The sequence below is a fragment of the Schistocerca piceifrons genome, chromosome 11 (assembly GCF_021461385.2).
Source record: "Schistocerca piceifrons isolate TAMUIC-IGC-003096 chromosome 11, iqSchPice1.1, whole genome shotgun sequence".
In the NCBI taxonomy this organism is placed as follows: domain Eukaryota; kingdom Metazoa; phylum Arthropoda; class Insecta; order Orthoptera; family Acrididae; genus Schistocerca; species Schistocerca piceifrons.
The window spans coordinates 75,441,904-75,467,964 of NC_060148.1; the positions used below are offsets into that span (position 1 = coordinate 75,441,904).

The 26,061-nt window shown below is 44.4% G+C and overlaps 1 protein-coding gene across 1 annotated transcript; it reads right to left on the reverse strand.

Moving 5' to 3' along the window:
* Nucleotides 1–751: 751 nt before the first annotated feature.
* On the reverse strand, nucleotides 752–25,777 carry LOC124719713 (ice-structuring glycoprotein-like). The gene is made up of 4 exons (XM_047244917.1): nucleotides 25,757–25,777; nucleotides 2,689–2,991; nucleotides 2,477–2,597; nucleotides 752–1,266 (listed from the first exon to the last, which is right to left on the reverse strand). Exons 1-4 carry the CDS (start codon nucleotides 25,775–25,777, stop codon nucleotides 752–754), a joined length of 960 nt encoding a protein of 319 aa, XP_047100873.1.
* Between the last annotated feature and the right edge of the window lie 284 nt (nucleotides 25,778–26,061).

Here is a 26,061-nt window from a genome sequence, read left to right on the forward strand (position 1 = left end):
CAAGGCATGTTGTCTTGGCAAGGCGTGCTGTCTTTGCAAAGTGTACTGTCTTGGCAAGGCGTGCTGTCTTGGAAAGGCGTGCTGTCTTGGCAAGGCATGCTGCCTTCGCAAGATGTGCTGTCTTGGCAAGGTATGCTGTCTCAGCAAGGCATGCTGCCTTGGCAAGGGTGCTGTCTTGGCAAGGGATGCTGTCTTGGCAAGGTGTGTTGTCTTGGCAAGGCATGCTGCCTTGACAAGGCATGCTGTCTTTGCAAGGCATGCTGTATTTGCAAGGTGTGCCACCTTCGCAAGGCATGCTGTCTTGGCAAGGCGAGCTGTCTTGGTAAGGCGTGCTGTCTTGGCAAGGTGTGCTGCCTTGGCAAGGCATGCTGTCTTGACAAGGTGTGCTGTCTTGACAGGCGTCCTGTCTTGTTAAGGCGTTCTGTCTTTGCAAGGCATGCTGTATTTCCAAGACTAGCTGTCTTTGCCAGGTGTGCTGTCTTTGCAATGAGTGCTGTCTTTGCAAGGTGTGCTGTCTTTGCAAGGTGTGCTGTCTTTGTAAGGTATGCAGCTTTGGCAATGTGTGCTGTCTTGGCATGGCGTGCTGTCTTGGCAAGGCATGCTGTCTTGGCGAAGTGTGCTGTCTTTGCAAGGCGTGCTGTATTGGCAAGGCCTTCTGTATTGGCAAGGCTTGTTGCACTGGCAAGGTGTCCTGTCTTGACAAGGTGTGCTGTCATGGCAAGGCATGCTGTTTTTGCAAGGTGTGCTCTCTTCACAAAGTGTGCTGTTTTGGTAAAGCGTATTCTCTTGGAAAGTGTGTTGTGTTGGCAAGGTGTTCTGTCTTGGCAAGGTGTGCTGTCTTGGCAAGATGTGCTGTCTTGGCAAGGTGTGCGGTCTTGGCAAGGCGTGCGGTCTTGGCAAGGCATGCTGTCCAGTCAAGGTGTACTGTCTTGGTGAGGTGTGCTGTCTTGGCGAGGTGTGCTGTCTTGGCATGGTGTGCTGTCTTAGCAAAGTGTGTTGTCTTGCCAAGGTGTGTTGTCTTCATAAGGTGTGCTGTCTTGCCAAGGTGTGCTGTCTTTTCAAGGTTTGCTGTCTTTGCAATGTGTGCTGTCTTTGCTAGGTGTGCTGTCTTCACAAAGCATTCTGTCTTGCCAAGGCATGCTGTCTTCTCTGGATGTGCTGTCTTATTGAGGCTTGCTGTTTTCTCGAGGCATGCTGTCTTCTCAAGGCATGCTATCTTTGTGAGGTGTGCGATCTCTGTTAGTATTGTTGTCTTTGTGAGGCATGCTGGTTTCACAAGCCATGCTGAGTTCGAAAGTCATGCTTTCTTTTCAAGGTGTTCTGTCTTTGCAAGGAAAGCCAGCATGCACTGGAAGGGAGCAAGCACCAGAATTGCAGCACGCTCTATGAAGCCAGCTCACTGTGGAAAAGCAACACATGCTGCAAAGACAGCACACACTGCAAAGGCAGCTCATGTCGCATTGGTATTACACACATTGCAAAGGTGCCAAATGATGGAAAGTCAGCATATGCTGCAATGGCAGCACACTCTGCAATGGGAGCATGCTCCGCAAAGGGAGCACACTCTGCAAAGGTAGCACACGCCGCGTAGGCTGCACATACTTGAAAGGCAGCTCCCACCGAAAAGGCATCAGTCGCAGCAATGGCAGCACACACAGCAATGGCAGTATGCACCCCAATTACAGGTCATTCTGCAATACAAGAAGATGCTTCATTGACAGCAGAGTCTGCAATGGCTGCACACACTGCAAAGGCTGAACACACTGCAAAGGCAGTATACGCTGCAAAGGCAGCACATGCTGCAAAGGCATCACATACCACAAAGGCACAAATGCGGTAAGGCAGCACGCATGCGAAGGGCAGCTCCATTGAAAAAGCACGTGCACTGGTGAGCCACTACAGTGGAAAAGCAGCACAAACTAGAAAGGCATAAGAAAATGGATAGGCAGCACACACTTAAAATACAACATGCACTGGAAGAACAGCATGCTGTGGAAAGGCTGCACTCACGAGAAAGTCATCACAAAATGATAAGCAGCACTTACTGGAAAGGCAGCATGCACTGAAAACGCAATATGCACTATAAAACAAGCACACAATGGAAAGGCAGGACAAGCTGCAAGGGCAGCACACTCTGAAAAGGCAGCACAGTCATCAAAATCAGCACACTTGCCAGCCAGAGTGTCCAAGTGGTTCTAGGCACTACAGTCTGGAACCACGCGATCACTAGTCGCAGGTTTGAATCCTGCCTTAGGCATGGATGTGTGTGATGCCATTAGGTCAGTTAGGTTTAAGTTGTTCTAAGTTCTAGGGGACCGATGGCCTCAGAAGGTATGTCCCATAGTGCTTATAGCCATTTGAACCAGCATACTCACAAAGGCAGTCCAGGCTGCAAAGGCAGCACACGCTGAAAAGGCAGCACATGCTGAAAAATCAGTACATGCTGAAAAGGCAGCACATGCTGCAAAGGCAGTACATGCAGCAGTGGCAGCACACTCTGCAATGGCATCACATGCTCCAGCAGTAGCACATGCTGAAATGGTGTCACAGACTGCAATTGAAGCACAGCATGTGTCAGCATGTGATGTCAGCACACACTGCAAAGGCATTACACACTGCAGTGGCAGCTCACGCTGCAAAGGCAGCACATGCTGCACGGGCATCACACACTGTAAAGGCAGCACATGCCGCAAATGCAGGAGATGCTGCAAATGCAGGAGATGCTGCAAAGGCAGCACAAGCTGACAAGGCTGCACATGCTGCAAAGGTAGCTATTGCTCCAATGGCTTCACGTGCTGCAAAGGCAGCACAGGACCAGAAGGCAGGAAACGCCATAAAGAAAGCACACACTGCAAAGACAGCACACACTGAAAATCCAGCATGCTGTGCAAAGGCTGCAATGATGCAAGACAGCACATGCTTCAAAATCATCACACGCTGCAAAATCAGCACATTCTCCAAGGCAGCACACACTTGAAAGGCATCACACATCTGAAAGGGAACACACATATGAAATTCAGCATACACTACAAAGACAGCACACCTTGCAGAGACAACAAGCTCAGCATCGACTACTCAAATGGCAAAAACAGCACTCCTTGGGAAGACAGTCAAGTTGCTAACACAGAACACAAAATGGTTCAAATGGCTCTGAGCACTATGGGACTTAACATCTGAGGTCATCAGTCCCCTAGAACTTAGAACAACTTAAACCTAACTGACCTAATGACATCACACACATCCATGCCCGAGGCAGGATTCGAACCTGCGACCGTAGCGGTCGCGCGGTTCCAGACTGAAGCGCCTAGAACCGCTCGGCCACACTGGCCGGCACACAGAACACATTGGAAGGGCAGTTCAGACTGGAAAGGTAGCACACACAGTGAGGGCAACACACAGGAAAGGCAGCACACCCTGGAAAGGCAGCACACATTGGATATGCAGCACACACTCGAAAAGGCAGCACACGCTATAAAAGCAGCACACACTTGGAAGGCAGCAGACACTGGAAATGCATCACAAACTGGATAGGCAGCACTCACTGGAGATGCAGTACACACTGGAAAGGTAGCACTCACTGGAAACACATCACAAACTGGATAGACAACACACACTAAAAAATCAGTACACACTAGAAATCCACACACAACGGTAGGCAGCACACATTGGAAAGGAGCACATGCTGCAAAGGCAGCACATGCTGCAGTAGCAGCACACACTGCTGTGGCAGCACACACTGCAATGGCAGCACACACTGCAATGGCAGCACACACTGCAATGGCAGCACACACTGCAATGGCAGCTCACACTGCAATGACAGCACACATTGCAATGGCAGCACACGCTGCAAAGGTAGCAGATATTAGAAAGGCAGCACACATTGGAAAGGTACCTCATATTTTAAAGGCAGCACACATTGAGAAGGCAGCACACATTGGAAAGGAAGCACACATTTAATAGGCAGCACCACTGGAGAGGCACACAAAGTGGAAGGCACCACACACTGGAAAGGCACCACACTTTGGTATGGCTGCAGTTGCAGCATGTGCTGCCTCTCATTGTGTGTGGTTTTCTAATGATGTGGCTTTGCAGTCTGTTCTGCCTTTCCAGTGGGTTTTGCCTATCCAGTTTCCAATGCCTTGCCAATGTCTGCGCCTTTCCAGTGTGTGCTGCCTTTCCAGTGTGTGTTGCCTTTCCAGTGTGTGCTGCCTTTCCAGTATGTGCTGCCTTTCCAGTGTGTGCTGCTTTCCAGTGTGTTTCAGGCTTTCCAATATGTGCTGCCTTTGCAGCATGTGCTGCCTTTGCAGTATGTGCTGCCTTTGCAACATGTGTCGCCTTTGCAGCATGTGCTAGCACACAGGACATGTAGCCTTCACAAGGTATGCAGCCTTCATAAGATGTGTAGTATTTGTAATGCTTGCACGGTGTGCAGCATTCACAATTTGTACAGCTTTCACAAGGTATGCTGCCTTAGCAAGGTGTGCTGTGTCCACAATAAGTGCTGCCTTTGCGATGTTTGCAGCCTTCACAAGTGATGCTGTCCTCGCAATGTGTGCTGCCTTCACGATGTGTGCTGCATTTACACATTGCACTTGCTTCACAAGGTGTGCTTCCTTCACAAGTTGGCCCTCCTTGACAATATGTACTGCCTTTGCAGTGTCTTATTTCTTCACATGGTCTTCTTCCTTTGCATGGTGTGCTACCTTATCAAGGTTTGCTACTTTCGAAAGGTTGACTGCCTTCACTGGATATGCAGCTTTCGCAAGGTAACCTTGCAAAGGCAGCACTCATTGTGAAGGCAGCACACCTAGCTAATGCAGCACATCTTGTGAAACAGCACCCCTTGAGAAGGCAGCACATCTTGTGAAGGTATCACATCTTCTGAAAGTAGAACACCTTGTGGAGGCAGAAAACCTAGCATAGGCTGCACACCTTGCAAAAGTAGCACACCTTGCGAAGACAGAACACAATGCAATGGCAGAAAATCTTGGAAAGAGAGAACACCTTGCAAAGAAGAACTGCCTTGCAAAGGCAGCACACCTTGTGGAAGCTGCACACATTGCAAATACAGGACACCTTGCAAAGACAGCACATTTCCTAAATACAGCTCTCCTCCAAAGGACAGCACATATCCCAAAGGCAGCACACCTTCTGAAGACAGTTGACTTTCGCGCATATTGTCCACAAACTGAGGAAAGAAATATAGGATGTCAAGTTACCTTCCCATTCCTGCATATTTTTGCGGGAACGGTCGCAGCATTCGGAATCTGGCAGTAGGTGTGCAGGGTTGAGGTTCCGCCATGACTTCTGGTGTGGTGGGCGATCTGCCGCTCCACATCAGCTGTGCACGCGAGTGCAGCGTGCTCAGTGCAGCTGCAGCGCCACACTTCTGTGTGCAGCACGTTGGTCTCTGTTCCACAGACGTTCCAAGCAGTTAATAATTAATGTAAACCCAGCCATGTCGCTGTTTTGTGCTCTACGTGTTAATTTAATGGTACACTTGTCTTACGTTTTATAATTCAATAGAAGGGTTCCGATTAGGAGATTGACCTCTTGGACGTAGAACGCCTTTGATATCTTCTGCCAAAATGATATTACCTTAATGAAATCTGAAGAGAGGGACAATTTCGTATTTAAAGAAACTCTGCTCGTTTACTGCTACCAGGTGGAACATATATATTAAATAGCCAGGTGTTGTAAACAGTACAAGCTACAACTGTATTACATGTGAGTTTTCAACGTGATCAACTATTATACCCTCTTTCGCGAGTATCACCGTCTCCATTTCATCTCCAGTTCCAGCATTAATTACAGCACTATATCCCAATACACCGTGTAGTGCAGTATCCTTTACTTCTCTAACTAGAATAATATCAATGTTTGCCTCATACATAAAGTCTTTCAAGCTACTTGCTTTTAGGGAGCTCCCTACGCTGTTTATGCTTAAAGCTGCAATCCTCTATGCTTGAGATGGGTTCATAATGTATCACATTTCATAAATCCAACTCTTTTATCGCATGCAGTCGGTATGAAAGCTATGGACAAGTGTCACATATGTATCCACCTCTGGTGCTTGGTTTGGATGAGGTAACCATTCCCGTCCCCTCTTGCAATCTTAGTAATCATGCAGCGAAAATCGTGCACAGACACACATGTGAAACTTTTAAATTGATCGAATCAGTTCGATAGCTGTGATTCAGGTCCTAGTGTAATGCCACCATGTGTTTGAAACCTCCGCAAAGAATTCTGTTGCATGGTTCATACTGATGTCTCGATATCGCCATCGTGTAACTTACAGCAAGTATTTTATTCTTGTCGCTCACCTACATTAAGGAATATGGGAAACATTTACCACCTTCCGATATTGTTGAAATTGTTAGTAAGTAGAATAAAAGAAGTCTCTGGTCAGGAGAAACTAAAAGCGATTATTTGTTCCCACAGACAGAGCTTAACAATTCGTATCAGCACACTGTCCCATCCAAGGGTCAGATTCGTTACTCTGTCGTATGCATATAACGAGATAACATTAACACTTTACGTCACAGCCACTCAGTTTATGGGGCCAGGTAACCTACACACATCGACATCATTCACTTCTAGTTTGCTGAGATAAATTTCGTAAGTAAAATGACATTGCAAGTTGTTGTTGTAGTGAACATCTTCTAAAAGCTTAATACAAAGACACTATTTACACAAGGTCATCCTGACTGACTATGCGAGGAAGTAAATTGACTGGCTCGGTTAAGAGGTGTATATAAATTTGAGTCGTTTCACAATAGATTCACGTAGAATGGTCACTGATGAAAGTTTCGGCGAACAATACAGTGAAGACTTTGATTACGATACATGCATCACATTCTTGTAAAGCTATTGTATTAATCGTGTGCTACTTTCGATATTAATCGCAATTGCAGAAAGCAGCAATGAATATGTCTCGTCTCGTTTCTCCGGCCGTTTCCCGTACTGTGCGACCCACAGAGCTCTATCGCCGCATCAGCGGTCGATTGTTGCTGTTGCCGCCACGGAATGATGGCAGTTAAATTCAAATTTCCTCCAAGTATAAGGGATTCTACGATATAAACGAAAATGGAAAGAAGTAACGAAAGCGGCAACTAGCAGTCAAACTCAACGTTCCTGGTGGTTTAATGCTATGACAATTTTAAACAATAAACTACGCAGTGGAACTGAGAGCTATCACAGGAATCTGCAATATACCCTCGATGGACAAACTGATTAAAGTTTTCGTCCTTGCCATTTCTCATTTTACAGACAACTGATTCTGACTACTTCTTATGAGCTGAACTGAGGCCATAACTCATGTCCAAGTTGTCTGTTTGTATTACTACTATCGTATCCTTCATAGGTAAAGAACGAGCAAAATAGCAGTTTTGCGTTTAGCATGCCATCATCCAGGATACAATTTCTACAGTCAGAGCATTTTCTGTTGCGGCATAGGAATGATTTTGTGATTACATCTACATGGAATTCATCTGTAACTTTATGAACTCAATATTTAGTAAGAGGGCCAACCGAATTACATACTGCACATTGTGAACAATTGCTGCAATTTTGGTAGCAACAACAACAAACAACCAGTGAATGCCGAGATTTGGCTGTAGAATAGTGGCAACACAGAGCTACCGTTGCAGCCGAGTGGTTTATGAAACCTTGGCCGTGACCACAGCGGCTGAGGCGCGTCTACAGCCGTAGCAACCGCACAGCAGCCCACACTGAGGTGTGACGTCAGAAGGCACCCCTGTCTCGGTTGACCACCCACAACGTGTTTCGCTGCATTTGATCAATTCACTATTTGCTCATACCTGAAACGTCAGTATGTTTTTTTTTTTTTTTTTTTTTTTTGTTATCAGTATAAGTAAATGAAACGTGTTGTATAATACTTCCCTACGAGGGGCATTATTATTAACAATTTTACATTCAATTTTTATCAATAACTTATTTGCTAGTTACCCCATTTCCTCTTTCTATGCTCAGGTAGCGTCAAGCAAATCACGTGTACCTTCGAAACTTGGACCTTTTTACCAGGTACATCTCTAGAAGTATTAGGTGCATAACATGTCTTTGTAATTTACACGCAGAACTTAATTTTCTACGAAAAAGACAGACGTCAATCCTTATCTCTGTTTAAGATACGCGTCGGAATCTCTCCCTACTTGAAGCGGCGAACGTATGTCCGAAACTCCGCCCATAGCTCATCCCCGCATATACTGCCGACTGCAACGTGCGTGCCCAGTAGTCACTGATCAGTTACGCCATTGTAATCTGTCCAGAGTGAGCTGTTTCGCCGTCCACAGATTATTACAGAACGTGCACGGCCTTTATATCCAGTTTATGTATTTTAGACTTTCCGTTTCAAGGTTTGCCAAATGACAGTCGCTCCCAGTCCGTGTTTCACGACCGCTTTCTTTGCAGTCTGCCGCCGATTGTGAACTTAGCTCCTTTTCCTGTCACATAACATTTGTTCCAACGTTTATTCTAATGACTGATGCCTCTTGTTACTCCATGCCATGAATGGTTATCTGCATTCCGAATAGCTAAATGAAAATTAATGCAACGTAGACTATTATTTTAAACTGATGGAAGTAACAGTTCTTAGCGAGTAGCCTCGAACCCGATATTCAATTCAGAGTTTACCTCGGACGAGAAAAAATGTTCTGTGTGGTGTTGAACGCTGTGACGAAAAAAGGAATCTATTTATTTCCATTCTCTAGAAAGGCAGTACAAAAAAATCAACTTATCCCATATCTGTAATACAAATTTATTTGAAAGCGCTGGCCTTCGCTACGGTCGTACGAAGGCAATCCAAAGTTTATTCCCCACCGCCAGACTGCGTTATGCGATACTCTCTGGCGCTGTGTGCTGACGGATTTTAAATCGCAGCCGCCTGTCTCTGTGACGTGGCAGTCTTGTTCGCTCACAGTTATTTCATATTTCGTGTTACCTCCTTTCATGCTAAAAGACCGCAGCCTTCTCTCCACGTACACAAAAACAGATTTCTATTTTTTTTTTTTTTTTCATTTCACGAAAATGCGTGATTCGCGCCGAACCAGCGATACGCAAAGACACGTTCTATTGGCGCCTCGCGTGGCAGAAGACGTTGACTGCGGAAGGAGTTTCGGAGGACGCAGTGCAGCCGTTGATCGACAGATGGCAGTAGGCGACTTGCAGTGTCCGGCAGTGATATAAACAGCAAGACGTTAGAAAGAAATACACAGCGCGGAAAAGAGTAACATGTCTACTGGGCATCTTGTGACACGCGGCGATCACGGACATTGTATATAATAGTGCACACGAAAATTCTGATAGCCTTTTGTTGAGAATTGTAAATATCGAAAGCGGGAGAAATGTTAAGCGTAAAAATAAAATCTTTGCTTCTCTGTGTTTCCGTTTTGTAACAGATAAGGTATGTTAATATTTACTTTCATTGCGTGAAACGAAAAGTAAAACATTCCTTAGCAGTTCTACATATGTCTACCGAGTGTGTTTTTCACAAACCGATCTTCCACCACCACTTGTGGTTCGTCATGTAAACACTATCATATCGATTTTCGAAATGCGGTTACCGGTTACGGATTTTTTACTGTGTTTTAAAAGCAAAATACACTACCACAACATTCCATCATTTTACCGTTTGTAGCACAATCATTTTATCAGAGACTAAGTAAGTATTGAACTCCTGGGAATGCGGTCAGCGCTCTAGTCGGCTCATCTGTGGCGTGAACGACGGTGCACGATGACAAAATCTCGCTTAAACGGCACTGCTTAAGTTATGCCTTTTTTCACATACGTGGCACATACGTCTCTGGATGACTTCCAAACGGGTCGTCCCCCCATGTTCCGCCACGTCACTGGAATACCATCACTGGTTACACGAAATCGCCAAATAATGACAATGTATTGACTGTGAACGCATTTAATTATGCTTGCAGATCTTAGTAACGTAGAAGCCGAATGTATTTTTCTGTTGATTCTCCCTCTTCTGCAGCCCACAGAGCTTTGTCAGTGCCCCAGCCATTGATTGTTGGTGCTAGCCATCCGCAACGTCGGCGGTGGAACTTTCTAGCTAGTAATGTCGATTTTATTAAGTAAATGAAAACGGAGGAAAATGATAATAATTGCACAACCACCAGTCAAACGTAACGTTTAGCGAAGTTATAGGCGAGCAAAGCCTTAAGCCATAAATTACGACAATGGGGCACACATAACCGTTATTGCATAAATCCACATTCAGAATTGGGCCTTCCACGCACAATGTCGCAAAAGTTACCGTTATGTCCAAACGAAATTACGCATCGTATTCTTCGATGAAAAATGCCACTGACTTCCACTAATCACTTGTGGCGTAATGTTTTCATAACACTTCCACCTCACTACAATAAACGGTTGTGAGCTCTATTACACATTCTGTCCGATGTAGAAGCACTTCAATATTTCCGCAATAGTAATTTAGGAGATACTCAAAGCTGTCACCTTTGGTCTTCTTAATTATCACATCAGTATTCACATGTGTTATGTGAGCGTCGACCACCGGTTTGTTCACACGGAGAGATAATGATTTACTGTCATCAAACAGCACATGTGTAAATCGAATCACAAAACTCGTCGTTCATCCGAACATGAGTTAACTATCGTATTCGTCTCTATAAAACTGTACTTATTGATAAAAGCGACAGTAATTTCCGTAACCGTTCTCTTTCCATGTTTCGTCAACTGTTAATTGCATTCTTCTTGGTTCAAGGGTTTTCAGTTCTTCAGCAATACATAAAGCTACAGTTTCAAAGACGAGGTATTTATGAAATGCCACTAAAACAGCACTGCGCCGAAAATTCCGTTACGACTGGGAACGGAGTGTGTCGCAACGACATTCTTCCGACACACACTTCCGGCGTTCTTGGCCGGCTTAGACGTGAGTAACAAATCGAGGTTCGGATGAATGTCTCCACCGCCTCTTCCTGAACCAGCTGACTCCAGCCGTGCTGCCAAACGAGGTGTCGACGTCTGCGACGCTGTTTCCCCACGTCGGGGCGTCAATGATTCGACGAATTACTCTGGAGTACAGTCGCTGTCCAGGTTGAAACTACAGTTGCGAAATCTGATCTGTGCGGCCTCTCTGATGACAGAATACGTAAAGCCTTTGTATGAGATAAAAAAGTCTGTTTACCTCGGTTTTGCGTCGATAACAGTACTGTCAATATAGTTCGCAAAACACACGTGCGAAATATTATACATAGTTAAGCCGAACACATTTCTCCGTCAGTTCTGCGTCCCCTGCGGCCTACAGAGCTTTGCCACTGATGGCGCTCCGAAAGGACAGCAGTTCTACTCTCTCGCGAGTGACGGCTGTTATCTGACCTTTCTTAAAATCCACCCACAGCAGGACGTCGCGTCGCCCGCCATTCACGAGATGCGTGTCCGTTCCAACACGTGAATCACACGCCTAGTCGATGGCCAGTTGCACCATTTTAATGCATCCCGACAGTGCTGTTTCGCAGTCCGCACATTCATGGCCGGCCTTCTGTTCCAGCTGCCTCCAGCTGATGCTGTCCCAAATTTCTGAGGAGGAGGAGGAGGTTGTGTGAGAAAATCTTCCAGAAAACACGTACTGAAATCGTCAATAAACATTGTCAAAACATTTTTTTATCTGTGTCAGTTAATGCATGAGATTCTGTTTTATTATGCTCACCCGGATCACACGCTTTGTGTGGTAAGAGTTGTTACGTATTTACGCTTCAAGGTTATCAAGACTTGTAACGGCTAGAAAGATTCGTCTTGAGTCACACCCAATTCTTAATCATATACGCATTATCAGCGTCTATATTGTCAACAGACATCGATTGTGAAGATGTATAAAAAATTGTCGACAATGTCACCTGCTTTGTGCCGATGCGGAATTTAAACGCGGTGTGTATCAACAGATTCCATTCGTAACCTGTGAGGACAAAGAACACGTTCAAGTCAAACAGTAATTCACTGACAAGGCGGTAGAAGATTAAAACAAAAAAACTTGTCCCATCCATATTCTTCTGTCCTGTTGCTGGGCAGAGCCGGTCGCGAGAACCAACTCCACAAGAGCTTTCTTGACGGTGCCTGAATGCGTTACACGCTGCACGCCGGCCTGTGCAAAATTTTGGACACAAACCGTGTTCCGTACCTTCGGCCAATCCCGAAACTCTGCCGTAGTGTCCTTCATATTCTTGCCATGTATTAAAACAATCTTGCAAATTTTTTTGATTATCACGTAAAACAAAAGTTAGTATTTTGATTGTCTCTTATTAAACGTGCTATCACTCGTGTTTCAATAGTCGACATCGCAAAGTTCTCCCACGACCCAGTGCCATTTGTATGTCTACGTACTCTTTCTAAATAATTGCCCAGTGTGGGACAAGCACATCTGCGGGAAATTCGTTATGATACAATTATTATCTAGTATTCGAATCTCTGATTTGTCGGTTATATACATATTTCGGGAGGTGTATGCGGCCTTCAAATCGTTTTGTGACAGTAAAATAGTAGGACTGCTACTACATTCCACACCTGCGATGTCGATGCTGGATGTGTCCCTACAACCACAGCCGCCTCTCGCTTAGTGGCACAGCCTCCGGCTCACAACAGTGGCTGGGAACAAAAACATCCCCTAACCCTGTGTACAGCGGTGGGAATGTGAATTTACTCCAAGTCTCCTGCCCACATCTAAACGCCTAATCTTTTCAGGTGCAAAACGCTTCCACCAGTGCCCGCCTTGTATTTCTTTCGACAACGAGCGTAATTCCGGTCTACTAATAAAGCAGCCACGAACGCTTTAATGGGCCTGGATAAGACTTTTGAACAACCCTTTACGTGTGATCTCCTCCTCACATTTCTCCACCTTATATTTTCACTGGCGTCCGTAAGGAATTCGTACTCTACATTACATATTGACGTCTTCCTTTCACAATACGAAAACACCGCCAAGTTTGTTTCATCGTCGACAGTTGCTCAGCGGAGACCATAGGTGTGAAACGTATGAAGCTTGGAACGTACCGCAGGCGGTCGTTCCGGCTAGTGGAATCTATTAAGGTCTCACATGTAACCACCACAACAGAAAATTGGTTTCCGAAATTTTGGTCATCTAAATGTTCCGTCCCGCGTAGTCGATGTCTCTGTCGCGCCTTTCGTCTTGACTGCTCAGTACAAACATGGATACTCGCGGCAGGTATCCGATTCTGTTAGCCCACCTTGATGGACAGCTAGAAGCGATATTCACCACATTTCAGTATTGTCAAAACAGTTAATAAGTAGAATAGTGTTTGCCTCTGGTCGGGAGAGGGAATAGGGGCTACTTGGTTCCATAGTGTCGTAGATATTTATCGAACAAAAAAAAATTAGAGGAATTAATTTCACGGTATTCATCACTCTCTGAATCCACACTTTCACATCATAGACACTATAAATTTATTTCGTCTTCATTCACGATGATAGTTCCAATGTCATAGACCCAGTTAAGTGTTTTGTTTAATTTTGAACGCTTTGGCAACTGAGCAACGGTGCATGCTTTCACTAATACCGATTCTGTGGGGTCTCATACGTTGCTCCATAATAGCGTGACACACACGCTTGTCACTACATTTATGCGGTTACCGCTCCACTAGAGAACTTTTTGTAATCAGAAAACATATTACACGTCTAATTCCGTAGTGCCTCGTTATACGTGTCACATTTCCTTTTACATAGTTACTGTCTACTGAACTTTAAAGTTACAAATCGCTACCAACGCATTCTGACCTCTTGCCATTGTTAGAACATCCTAGACTGCTACGTTCGCAGGTTCGAATCCTGCCTCGGGCATGGATGTGTGTGATGTCCTTAGGTTAGTTAGGTTTAAGTAGTTCTAAGTTCTAGGGGACTGATGACCACAGATGTTAAGTCCCATAGTGCTCAGAGCCATTTGAACCATTTTTTTAGAACATCCTACGAACGATTAAGTGTACTGGACTCCTGAGAATTCGAACAACATTCTGTAACGCATCGTCTGGCATATACAGGGCGGAAAAACTATTTGACCAAAAGCGCAGGGCACAAAGAGAGCGTCAAATGAAGGAATCTGAGTATACAAAATACAGGTCGGAGTTAAACATTTAAGGCGCTGCGGCAGCATGAAAACGGTGGTCAGTTAAGACATTTTCCATACATACTCCTGTTAATTAAGTGGTGGCTCATTTTTCACTTTTTTGAAATATACTCAAACAAGAAACATGGGCATGTGATTGTCCTCATTTCTGAAGAAGTACTGTCTCGTTCGTCAGCTAATGCGATACACGTGTTTGTGACGCTTGAAATTTATCTTGTTCTCGTCGTGACGACTGGTTAGTGCAAACATTCTGTTTACGTATACGTTTTCTGTGAAATACCTATCATTTTGAACAAGGGCCTCAGTATGGCAGATTTCAATTACGTTCCCGTAGCGCTGAAAATATGGATTTACGACCGTTAGTTGCCATACACACATTCCTATGATTCATGCTGTCTTTCCGCCCTGCATTTTTGGTCAAACTGTTTCTGCACGCCCTGTATATCGGTGCTGGATGGCAAACCTCGCTCAAACAGCACTGTTTAAATAAGTCGCTTCATACGTTCGTTACACATACGTCACTGAATGACACCCAGCCAGGTTGTCCGCCTATATTCCGCCACGTCACTGGAAAGCCAGTACGCGATCCACAAATCACGAAACCGCACCGGATTCGCATAGTGACACTGTACTAGTTGTAAGCACATTCGGACATTAATCGCAATTGCAGATCGTTGTAATGTAGAAGCTGAGTTTATCTTTCCGTTAATTCCCCGTCTCCCGCAGACCACAGAGCTCTGTCGCTGCATCAGCGGTCGATTGTTGCTGTTGGCGCCACGGGATGATGGCAGTTAGATTCAGGCTTTCTCCGGAGTAACTGGGGCTCTCTTAAAGGAATGAAAACAGAAAGAAGTAACGAATGAGGCAACTCGGAATCAAACAGTACGTTTCTAGTAGTGTAATGCGATGACAATTTTGAACGAGAACTTTCGTGATGCGATTTAGTTACCACCAATTAGAGAAACCCAGGTTTTAAGTTGCGCCCTCCACAGACAAACTCACTACAGTTATCGTCCGTGCCAAGTTTCATTTTAAACACAACGGAATTGTACTATTTCCAATGAGCTACACATAACCTAGCCTGTAATTCATGACCAAGTTGACTATTACTAGTACCACTCTCGTATTTTTTTTTGGTAAGGAATTAGCAAAATGCTCACACGAGAAAGCAGTCTTGCGTCTGTCACGCAATCATCCTGGAAACAATTCCTCTATCCAGAGCATTTCTTTCTCCGACATAGGAATGATTTTACAATTACCTTTGCATGTAGTTCATACTTTACTGTATAAACTGAATATTTAGTAAAAGGGCGAACCGAGTTAAGTACTGCATAGTGTGAATGAATGCTGCGATTTTCCAACAAAGAACAACGGGCACAAAATACTGAGACTCGGCTACAGATATCTGCCGTCACCGAGCTGCAGTGGCAGCTGAGTCATTCGTGAAATCTTAATGGCGGCCACGGCTGCCGAGGCTCGTCCACAGATGCAGCAGCAGCCCACAGTGTGGGGTGACGTCACAAGGCACCCCTGTCTCCAAGGCAACGTGCGACGTGTTTTGCTGTATGTAATCACTTGTTTCTCTTTATCGAGCATTTCCATATTTACACATCTTTGAACTCCAGTATATTTTCTCGGTATCAATACAATCAATTTAAACGCTCTGTATAATACTTTTTACGAGCGGCACGATTATTAACAATTTTACATTCAATTTTTGTCGGGTACTTGGTCGTTAGTTACCGTATTTCCTCATTCCAAACCCAGCATCAAGCAAGTTACGTGCACCTCTGAAACTTGGCCCGCCTTTACGAGGTACATCTCTAGTAGTATTGGGTGCTTAACACGTCTGTAGGATTTGTATGCAAAACCTGATCTTCCACGAAAAAGGCAGACGTCATTTCGCGTCTGCTGCCAGTTGTAAGATTCATTCCAGTAATGTGTCCCACTCACTGACCAGTTACGCCGATTTTGATCTGTCCACCCGGGGCCATATCGCCGCCCACAGATTTCTGGGTAGTCCTCCTACGTAACACAACTTTTCCGCTCTTTGCCTCCCGCTGCTGTCGATGTAGTTCAGATTTTCCGTTTCAAGATCCGCCAGACAGTCGATCGCTCGTAACACGCGGTCCGCGACCGCTTTCTCTGAAGACTGCCGCCGGTTGTTAATTTGGCTCTTTCTCCATTCAGATGATGTATCTTCCAGCGTCGCACCTAACTGCTTATGCCTCTTGTTACTCCATGCTACGAATTGTGCCCTTTTACTGAAGAACTAAAGAAAAATTAATGGCACGTATTATTTTGAGTAGTTGAAAAGTACACTTCGTAGGCAATATACTTGCACCTCACATTGAAATCAATTTATTTTCCTCTCAGGAAAAAAGAAAAGATGTTCCGGGGAGTGTTGGAATGTGACGAAAAAAACAGTATTTATTTCCATTCTTTGCAAAAGAAATACGAAATATAAACTTATTTTATGTTTTAATATGCTACTACCTATTTGACAGCGCTGAGCAACGCTTCGCTCGAGAACGAAAACAGTCTGAAATTTATTCTACGACAACTGACTGCGTTATACGATATTCTCTGGTGCTGTGTGGAGGCGGATTTGAAATCGCAGCCGCCTGTTTCTCTGGTGTGGCGGTCTTGTCCGCTCACAGTTATCTCATTTTATCTTCTGTCATACATATAGGCTACAGCCCTCCCTCGTTGCCCACTACAAGAGATTTCGATGTACGGATGTTCTGTTTTTATTTCTTGGAAGTGCGTGATTCGCACCCGAATCAGCGGTATACGCTGTGATGGCGCCCCGTGTTGCAGAAGAAGGTAACTGCGAAAGGAGTTACAGAGGACGCAGTGTCGTCGATGGCCGACAGATGGCAGCATGCGACTTCCCGTGTTAAGCTTTGATATAGGGAATATGCCGGTGAAACGGAATACACAGCGCGAAAAAGATGCTCCATTGTGTATAATATGGACACTGAAATTCTGATACCTTTTTATAGTAAATTATAAATGTCGAACGGAGGAGAATGTTTAGCGTAAAAATAAAATTTTTGAATCTCTTGTGTTTCCATTTCGAGAAAGTAACGGTATGTTAATAATCGCTTCCATTCTGTCAAACAAAATATAAACTTTATTTAACAGTTCTACACACGGCTAACGAATGTGCTTTCCATAAACCGAACTGCCGCTACCGCTTCTGGTTCGTCATGTAAACGCTATCATATCGACTCCCGAAACATGGTCACCGATGCCGGATTTCTTGCTGTATTTCGAAGGAAAAAAACACTACCACAGCATTCCATCATTTTACGGTTTTAAGCACTTTCATTTTATCGAAGAATTGAGACTGCGGTCAGCACCTGGTCATGTCTGATAATGTGTAACAGTGCAGGATGACAAAACCCCGCCCAACCGCCACTGCTTACGTTTGCGTTTTTCCACACACACGCAGGTGACTGACTACCAAAAGGGACGCCACTCGAACGCCAGCACGGGTTACACAAAATCGTAAAACCAGCGTCGCATTCGCATACTGACACGGTACTGACGTTGGGCACTTTTAATCGCGGTTGCAGATCGTGGAAAGATAAAGCTGAGTTTATTTTTTCGTTAATTCTGCGTCTGCTGCAGCCCACAGTGCTTTGTCGCTGCCCCAGCGACCTATTGTTGCTGCTGGCGCTCCACAATGTCGGCAGTTTATCACTTGCTCGCTGACAATGGCGGTTTTATGGAGAAAATGAAAACGGAGATATTATAGTAAATGCACAACCACCAATCAAACTTTACATGTAAACGATAAACCTTTAAACGATAAACAACGTCGGTGGGGCACACATAACTGTATGTTGTTCATTTAAACGCTCATTTAGAGTTAGGCCTTCCACACACAAACTCGCAAAACTTATCATTCTGTCCAATCGAAATTACGCATCGCATTCCTCAATGAAAAATACTACTCACTTCCACTAATCACTTGTGGCGTCGTGCTTGCGTGACAGTTCCACCTCCCTGTAGCAAACGATTGTCTGCTATATTAAACACTGTCCGCATATAAAAGCATTTCAATATTTTCGCAATAGTAATTGACGAGCTAAAAAGATTTTTCGTCTTGTTACTGCTTAATTATCATGTGGGCATTCACAAACGTTGTGTGAGCTCCCTGTTAACTGGGATTGATAATGTTTTATCGCTCTGAAACAGCGGCTGAAACTCGTATGCAGACGTAGAAACCGAATCGCAAAAGTCGTCGTTCGTTCCAACAGAAACTACCCATGATACTGGTCGCTAGAAAATGATATTAACTTACATAAGAGAGAGTAATTTCCATAGCCGTTGTCTTCGTAAAGCTGAATGTTTTGTAAACTCACCATCGTAATTAGTTCAGAGGCTTTCGTTTCTTCAGTAATACGTAAACGAACAATTACAGAGACTTAGAACCGTGCCGAAACTTCCGTTACAAATGGGAACGGAGTGTATCGCAGCGACATTGCTCTGACACTCGCTTTCGGCGTTCTTCGCCGGATTAGCCGTGAATAACAAACCGAAGTTCGGACGAATCTCTCCGTCGCCTCTTTCTGGACCAGTCGACTGCAGCCGTGCTGCCAAACAAGGTGTCAATGTCTGCGACGCTGCTTGCACCCCGGGTTAAAAGTTATCGAGTCTAGGAGAGCCTCTGCAGCTTCCCAACGCTAAGGCAGCAGCCGCCGTGACGGTACAAGTTACTGCTGCACACTCTCGTCTCTGCGGCCTGTCTTCTCACGGAGCAGATGTTCCTTGGTTTTACCTGAATATAAATAACGTAAGTAATGTTGTCAAAACACTACGGCGAATATTTACATTTATTACTAACTGTTTTCTCGCATTATCGCCCTGAGCATATTCAGGTTTCCTAATACCCTCACTGTTTTCACATGTGTTTGTGGCCGCCGGCAATCAAATGCGCCATTAGCAGTGCAGGAAACACCGTCGTCAAACCAGCATCGGAGACAAATTTGCTTACCGAGAAAGCAACTTGTGAAGGTTTACATCTATTCTAGAGCCGACACAGCTTGGCCTGTTGTTGGCCACACTAAGAGAAGACATGTAGCACTCGAAAAAGACCGTCGTTTTAGGAAGTTAAGGAATTTCAAGGGTATACTTTTTGTTTGGCTCTAGCTTCAATACACTCTAAAATCGTCTCAGAGGTGTTTATGTTACCGTCTGCAACTCTGTCGCTTACGTATAATTAATCTGGCCTAAACTTTTGTTTTAGGAGCTGACGGCTTGAGATGTTTTGCTTAATTTGGCACCTTCCATTGCGACGTGGTACTGTGGCCCTTTACATATTCGGCCACTCACTAAAAGAGTGTTACAATTGTCGTGATGATAATGGATAGAGAATGAGTTGTTGTTATTACTGTATCTCGTATTATCGAGAGCTTAGTGCGTAGCTGTGCAGTCTCTTTGCGACAGTACTCCATTAACTAGAGACCACGGCCGGCGTTACTTGCTCGTACACCACAGTGACGTCATAACATCCACACTCGCGTCTCATTCATTATGAACGGCTGCGCACTGCCACATATGCTAGCCCTGAAATCGGGTGAGCCCGGCCTTTTTGCTTCTCACTAGAATAACACGGCAACTACTCTCAAAAGAGCCATGCATTTCTGGACAGACGATTTTTTCCATTTAATACAACTTTTCTTTCACTACAGGTATTAACACACTCGGAAAGCGAGTAATCGGCGGATATCTGTCCGATCGTGTTTACTCACTGGGCTACAAGAGCAAAACGTGTACTCCTCACGGCTTTGTGTTCGCCTCGACCAACGGATTACGTGACGTCTGTTGCCAACATGCTGATTTTATTCCTGCAGCGTCTTATATCTCGAAATTCTACCGTAGTCGGTTCCACATTCTTGGTATATATTAAAACAATCCCGCGATTTATTTGAATGACCACGAAAACAAATGTTGTCATTTTTATTTCCTCTTCTTAAACGTACCATTCGTCGCGGTTCAACAGTCGACATCGCAAAGCTGTACCACAGATCGGCGCGATTTGTATATCTACACACTCTCTCGAAGCGATTGCCCAATATGGGACAAACACAACTGCCACGACATTTGCGATGATACAATTGTTCTCTACTATTCGAGTCTCCAATTTCTCAGTAATATACTTGCGTGGGAAAGCATATCTGGTACTCAGTCCGTTTCTGTGAACGTCAAATAGTAGGACAGCTACTATTTATTACATAGAGCAGTCTCTGCAAACGGATCTGCTAAAAGGATCTGCTAATAGCAGTTCCGTCTTATCACGCAACCTCTGCGATATGGATCCTGGAAATGTGCTTATAACCACAGCCAGCCTCTCGCTTAGTGGCGAGGGCTGCGGCAAACAGTGGCCGGAGACAAGACACCTGCTAACTCTGTGCACAGCCGTGTGGATGGGTCTGTAGTCTTTGACAAGTTTTGTCGCCGTGCCTAAACGCCCAAAGCTTTTTGGTGAAATGTGTTTGCAGCAGTGTCCATCTCGCACTTCTTTCCACAACGAGCGTAATCCCGATCGCTCAAGAAATCAGCTGTGAACGCTTCAATGGCCGAGCACGAGACTTTTGAACGTTCGTCTACTTCCAATCTCGTCTTCACCCTCCACCACATCACGACTCCACTGGCGTCTGCCAGGAATCCGTACTCTAAACCATCTGTTAATGTCTCCACCTCGTATTACGCAAAGACTGATAACTTTGCTTCGTCGAGGACAGCTGCATTGCAGAGACCACGCGTGTAAAAATTATGAAGCTCGGGACATGGACGTTTGCTCACTCTAGCAAAACCGATTACTGTTTAACATGTAACCACATGATTAAAACGGTTTCCGAAATTTTCCTTATCTGAATGTTGTTTCCCGTGTAGTCGTCGTCTCTGTCGTACCGTTCATCCTGACTGCTCAGTACAAACATGGAAACTTGCTGCAGGTGTCAGATACCTACATGGAGGACTTGAGGCAAATTTCACGACGTTTCAGTACCGTGAAAACCGTAAATAAATAGAATGTAGTTCGCCTCTGCCAGGAGAACAAATCAGGGCAACTCGGTCTCGTAGGTTACTGTGTCGCAGGGATATATCGAGATACGGAGAGCAGCTGATATCAGACTATTCATTGGTCTCTGAGTCATCACTTCCATATCACAGAAACTATAAAATTAATTCGTCTCTATGATAGGAGCAATGCTACCAACGCCATTAAAAGTTGCGTTTCATTTTCAGTCCATAGGGAACTGATCAATGGTGCATTGTCTCTCTCGTTCCATTAATACCGACGCTGTAGGGGCTCATAATATGTTGCCCCATAATAATGTGCCAGACGCTTTTCTCACCACATTTATACATTTACTACTTGCTTAAACGTTTCGCATTTTCTTTCACGTACTTGCCGTCCACTAAATTTTATAGTTGTATATCGCTACCAACGCGTTCCGTCATTTTGTCGTTTCCAGCACTTTCTATGGAGTCGTGAGAGTTCGACTATCATTATGTCACTTGCTACGACACGCTTACTTAATTAAGTGGTGACTAATTTTTCTTTTACTTTGACCTTTTTAAGACATCTTCAAGTATTAAATATGGACATGCGATTGTCTTCAGTTCTAAGGAAATATTGTGAGGTACGTCGCCTAAGTATGATGAACGTATATGTGATGTTTTAAAGTTTTCTTCTTCTCATCCTGAAGACTGGTTAGTCCAAAGACTGTGTTCACCCGTACAATTTCTATAAATTACCTTTCATTTTGGGTAAAGAGGTCCCCATGTCAGATTTTAATTACACTCCTGTAGCGCCGAAATTACGCATTTGCGGCTCTTACTTGCGGCGCTCAAATTCCTACGATTCGTACTGTCTTTCCGCCCTGCACTTTTGATCAAATTGATTTTCCGCACCCTGTATAACATTCCTGGATGGCAAACGTCGCTCAGCCAGCACCGCTTAAATTATTCACTTTTTACAGACGCTACACATATCTCACTGAATGACACCCAGCCAGGTTGACCGCCTACATTCCGCTACGTCACTGGAAAGCCAGCACGCGATCCACAAAATCACCAAACCAGCACCAGATTCGCACGGTGACACCGTACTGGTCGCAAGCACACTCAGACATTAATCGCAAACGCAGATCGTAGTATGCAGAAGCCGAGTTTATCTTTCCGTTAATTCTGCGTCTCCTGTAGACCACAGAGCCCTGTCGGTTCATCAGCGGTCGATTGTTGGTGTTGGCGCACGGAATGATGGCAGATTCAGGCTTTCTCTGGGGTAACTGGGATTCTATTAAAGGAATCAAAACGGGAAGGAGTAACGAAAGCGGCAACTGGCAGTCAAACAGTACGTTTCTGTTAATTTAATGCGATGACAATTTTGAACGATAATGTTCGTGACGCGATTGAGTTACCAGCAATTACAGAAACCCAGGTTTTATGTTGCGTCCACCCCAGACAAACTCACTAAAGATATCGTCGCTGCCACGTTCCTACGAACTACGCACAACTGAGCCTGTAATTCATGACGAAGTTGACTATTAATTTTACTAGTCTCGTATTTTTCTTAGGTAAAGAATGAGCAAAATGCTCACACGTGATAGAAGTGTTACGTCTATCATGCAACCGTGGAGGAGACAATTGCTCCATCCAGAGCAGAAATGCCCTTCATGTAATTTATATTTTTCTTTATAAACTGAACATTCAGTAACAGGGTGAGGCGAATTACACACTGCATAGTGTGAATAAATGTTTCAATTTTTTGAGCAACCGTGATAAACAAGAACAAAATACTAAGACTTGGCTACAGATGTCTGCCATCATAGGGCTGCAGTGACAGCTGAGTCGTTCCTCAAGTCTTAATGGCGGCCACAGCGGCTGAGGCCGCCACGTCGCGCTCCTGTCTCCGTAGAGCACGCGCGATGTGTCTCGCTGTATCCAATCATTTATTTATCTTTATCGAGCATTTCGATAGTTTCTCACCCTTGATCACCTGTGTATTTTCTCGGTATCAGTATAATCAATTAAACGCTCTGTATAATACTTTTTTACGAGCGGCATGATTATTAACAATTTTACATTCAATTTTTGTCTGGTTATTCGTTTGTTGCCGACTTTCCTCATTCTACACTCAGTAAACGTCAAGCATTTTTGCTTGTACGTTTCAAAGTTGCCCCGCTATTGCCGGGTACATCTTTAGTAGTATTAGGCGCATAACATATCTTTATAATTCATATGCAAGTATTGATCTTCCACGAAAAAGACACATGTCAATCCGTGTACCTGGTTAAGAGAAACATTGGAATCTCTGCCTACTCAAGCCTGCGAACTAATGTCCAAAACTATGAGCACAGCATAATGCTGCGTCTGCTGCCAGTATCCTGTCCCACTCACTGACCAGTTACGCAACTTTAATCTGTCCACACAGTGGTATATCGCCGCCCACAGAATGATGGATACTCTTCCTGCGTAACAGAACTTGCCCGGCCTTTGCCTCCCGCTACTGTTCATGTTCAGATTTTCCAGTTCAAGATCCGCCAGGTAGTCCGTCGCACTCAACACCTGATTCGCGACCGCTTTCTCTGAACACTGCCGCCGGTTGTTACTTCAGCTCTTTCTCCGGTCAGATGATGTATCTTCCAGCGCCGCACCTAACTGCTTATGTCTCTTGTTCTCCATGCCAGGAATTGTGCCCTGTCACTGAAGAACTAAAGAGAAATTTAGGCCACCTATTATATTAAGTAGTTGAAAAGTAAGCTTCGCAGGGAATATACTTGCACCTGACATTGAAATCAATATTTTTCCTCTCAGGAAAAAAGAAAAGATGTTCCTGGTAGTGTTGGAACGTGACGAAAAAAAACTTTATTTATTTCCATTCTTTTCAAAAGAAATACAAAATATAAACTTATTTCATGTTTTAATACGCTACTACTTATTTGAAAGCGCTGAGCAACGCTTCGCTCGAGAACGAAAACAGTCTGAAGTTTATTCTACGGCTCCTGACTGCGTTATACGATATTTCTAGTGCTGTGTGGAGGCGGATTTGAAATCGCAACTGCCTGTTTCTCTGATGTGGCAGTCTTCTCGGCTCACAGTTGTCTCAATTTACCTTCTTTCATACAAATAGGCTACAACCCTCCCTCGTTGCCCACCACACGAGATTTTTATGTACGAATGTTCTGTTTTTATTTCTTGGAAGTGCGTGATTCGCACCCCAAAGACCGCTATCGAAAGACGTTGTGATGGCGCCCCGTGTTGCAGAAGAAGGTAACTGCGAAAGGAGTTACAGAGCACGCAGTGTAGTCGATGGCCGACAGATGGCAGCATGCGACTTCCCGTCGTAAGCTTTGATATAAGGAATAAGATGTTGAACGGAATAAACAGCGCGAAAAAAATGTCTACGGGGGCCATTCTGTCACACAACGACCAAGGACCTTGTATATAGTAATGGACACGGAAATTCTTATATCTTTTTGCAGAAAATTATAAATGCCGAACGGAGGAGAAATGTTTAGCGTAAAAATAAAATATCTGATTCTCTGTGTTTCTGCTTCGAAAATGTAACGACATGTTAATAATCGCTTTCATTGTGTCAAACAAAATATAAAACGTTATGTAACAGTTCTACAAACGGCTAACGAATGTGCTTTTCATAAACCGATCTGCCGCTACCGCTTCTGGTTCGTCATGTAAACGCTATCATATCGACTGCCGAAACATGGTCACCGATGCCGGATTTCTTGCTGTATTTCGAAGGAAAAAAACACTACCAAAGCATTCCATCATTTTACGCTTTTAAGCACTTTCATTTTATCGAAGAATTGAGACTGCGGTCAGCACCCTTGTCGTGTCATGTCTGATAATGTGTAACGGTGCAGGATGGCGAAACCGCCCCCCCCCCCAACCACCGCTGCTTACGTTTGCGTTTTCTCACACGCGTCACTGACTGACTACCAAAAGGGATTACACACAATCGTAAAAGCAGCTTCGGATTCGCATAATGACACGGTACTGACGTTGAGCACTTTTAATCGCGCTTGCAGATCGTAGAAATATAGAAGCTGAGTTTATTTTTCGGTTAATTCTGCGTCTCCTGCAGCCCACAGACCCTTGTCGCTGCCTCAGGTACCTACTGCTGGTGCTGGCGCTCCACAATGTCGGCAGTTTTAACTTTCTCGCGAATAATGGCGGTTTGATGCAGAAAATGAAAACGGAAAAATGATAGTAAATGCACAGCCATCAGTCAAACTTCACATTCATCGGAGTTAGAAGCGAGTAAACATTTAAGCGATAAATAACGTCGGTGGAGCGCACATGACTGTATTTAATCTATATAAACCCACGTTTAGAGTGAGACCTTTCAGTCACAAACTCGCCAAAGTTATCATTCTGTCCAATCGAAATTACGCATCGTGTTCTTCAATGAAAAACACTACTGACTTCCAGTAATCACTTGTGGCGTCATGCTTGCATAACACTTCCACCTCCCTACAGCAAACTATTGTGTCCTATATTACACACTCTGTTCGCATTTGAAAGCATTTCAATATTTTCGCAATAGTAATGGACGACCTATAAAGATTCAACATCTTCTTACTTCTTACTTACCTTGTTGGCATTCACATACATAATGTGAGTGCCGAGCAGCGATTTGTTCACGTGGAGAGACAATGATTTATTGCTCTGAAACAGCGGCTAAAACTCGTATGCAGACGTGGAAAGTAACAATCTATCGTATTCGTCACCAGGAAATGATACTAACTGATATAATCGACAATAATTTCCATAATCGTTCTCTTTCCAAAGCTAAATGTTTCGTAGACTCATCATCGTAGTTAGTTCAGAGGTTTTCGTTTCTTCAGCAGTACATAAACCAACAATTACAAAGAGGTGAATTTCTGAAATGTCGCGAA

What these genes read in the sequence shown, in the direction of transcription:
- LOC124719713 (XM_047244917.1), bottom strand. Translation starts at nt 25,777, where the DNA reads ATGTATGTGAATGCCAACAAG. An exon ending in CAGCATCTCCTGCATTTGCG is followed by an intron (nt 2,598 to 2,688) that starts GCATGTGCTGCC and finishes ATGCCTTTGCAG; the next exon opens with TGTGTGCTGACATCACATGC. An exon ending in GTGTGCTGCCACTGCTGCAT is followed by an intron (nt 1,267 to 2,476) that starts GTACTGCCTTTG and finishes TTGTGAAACCAG; the next exon opens with CATGCCTCACAAAGACAACA.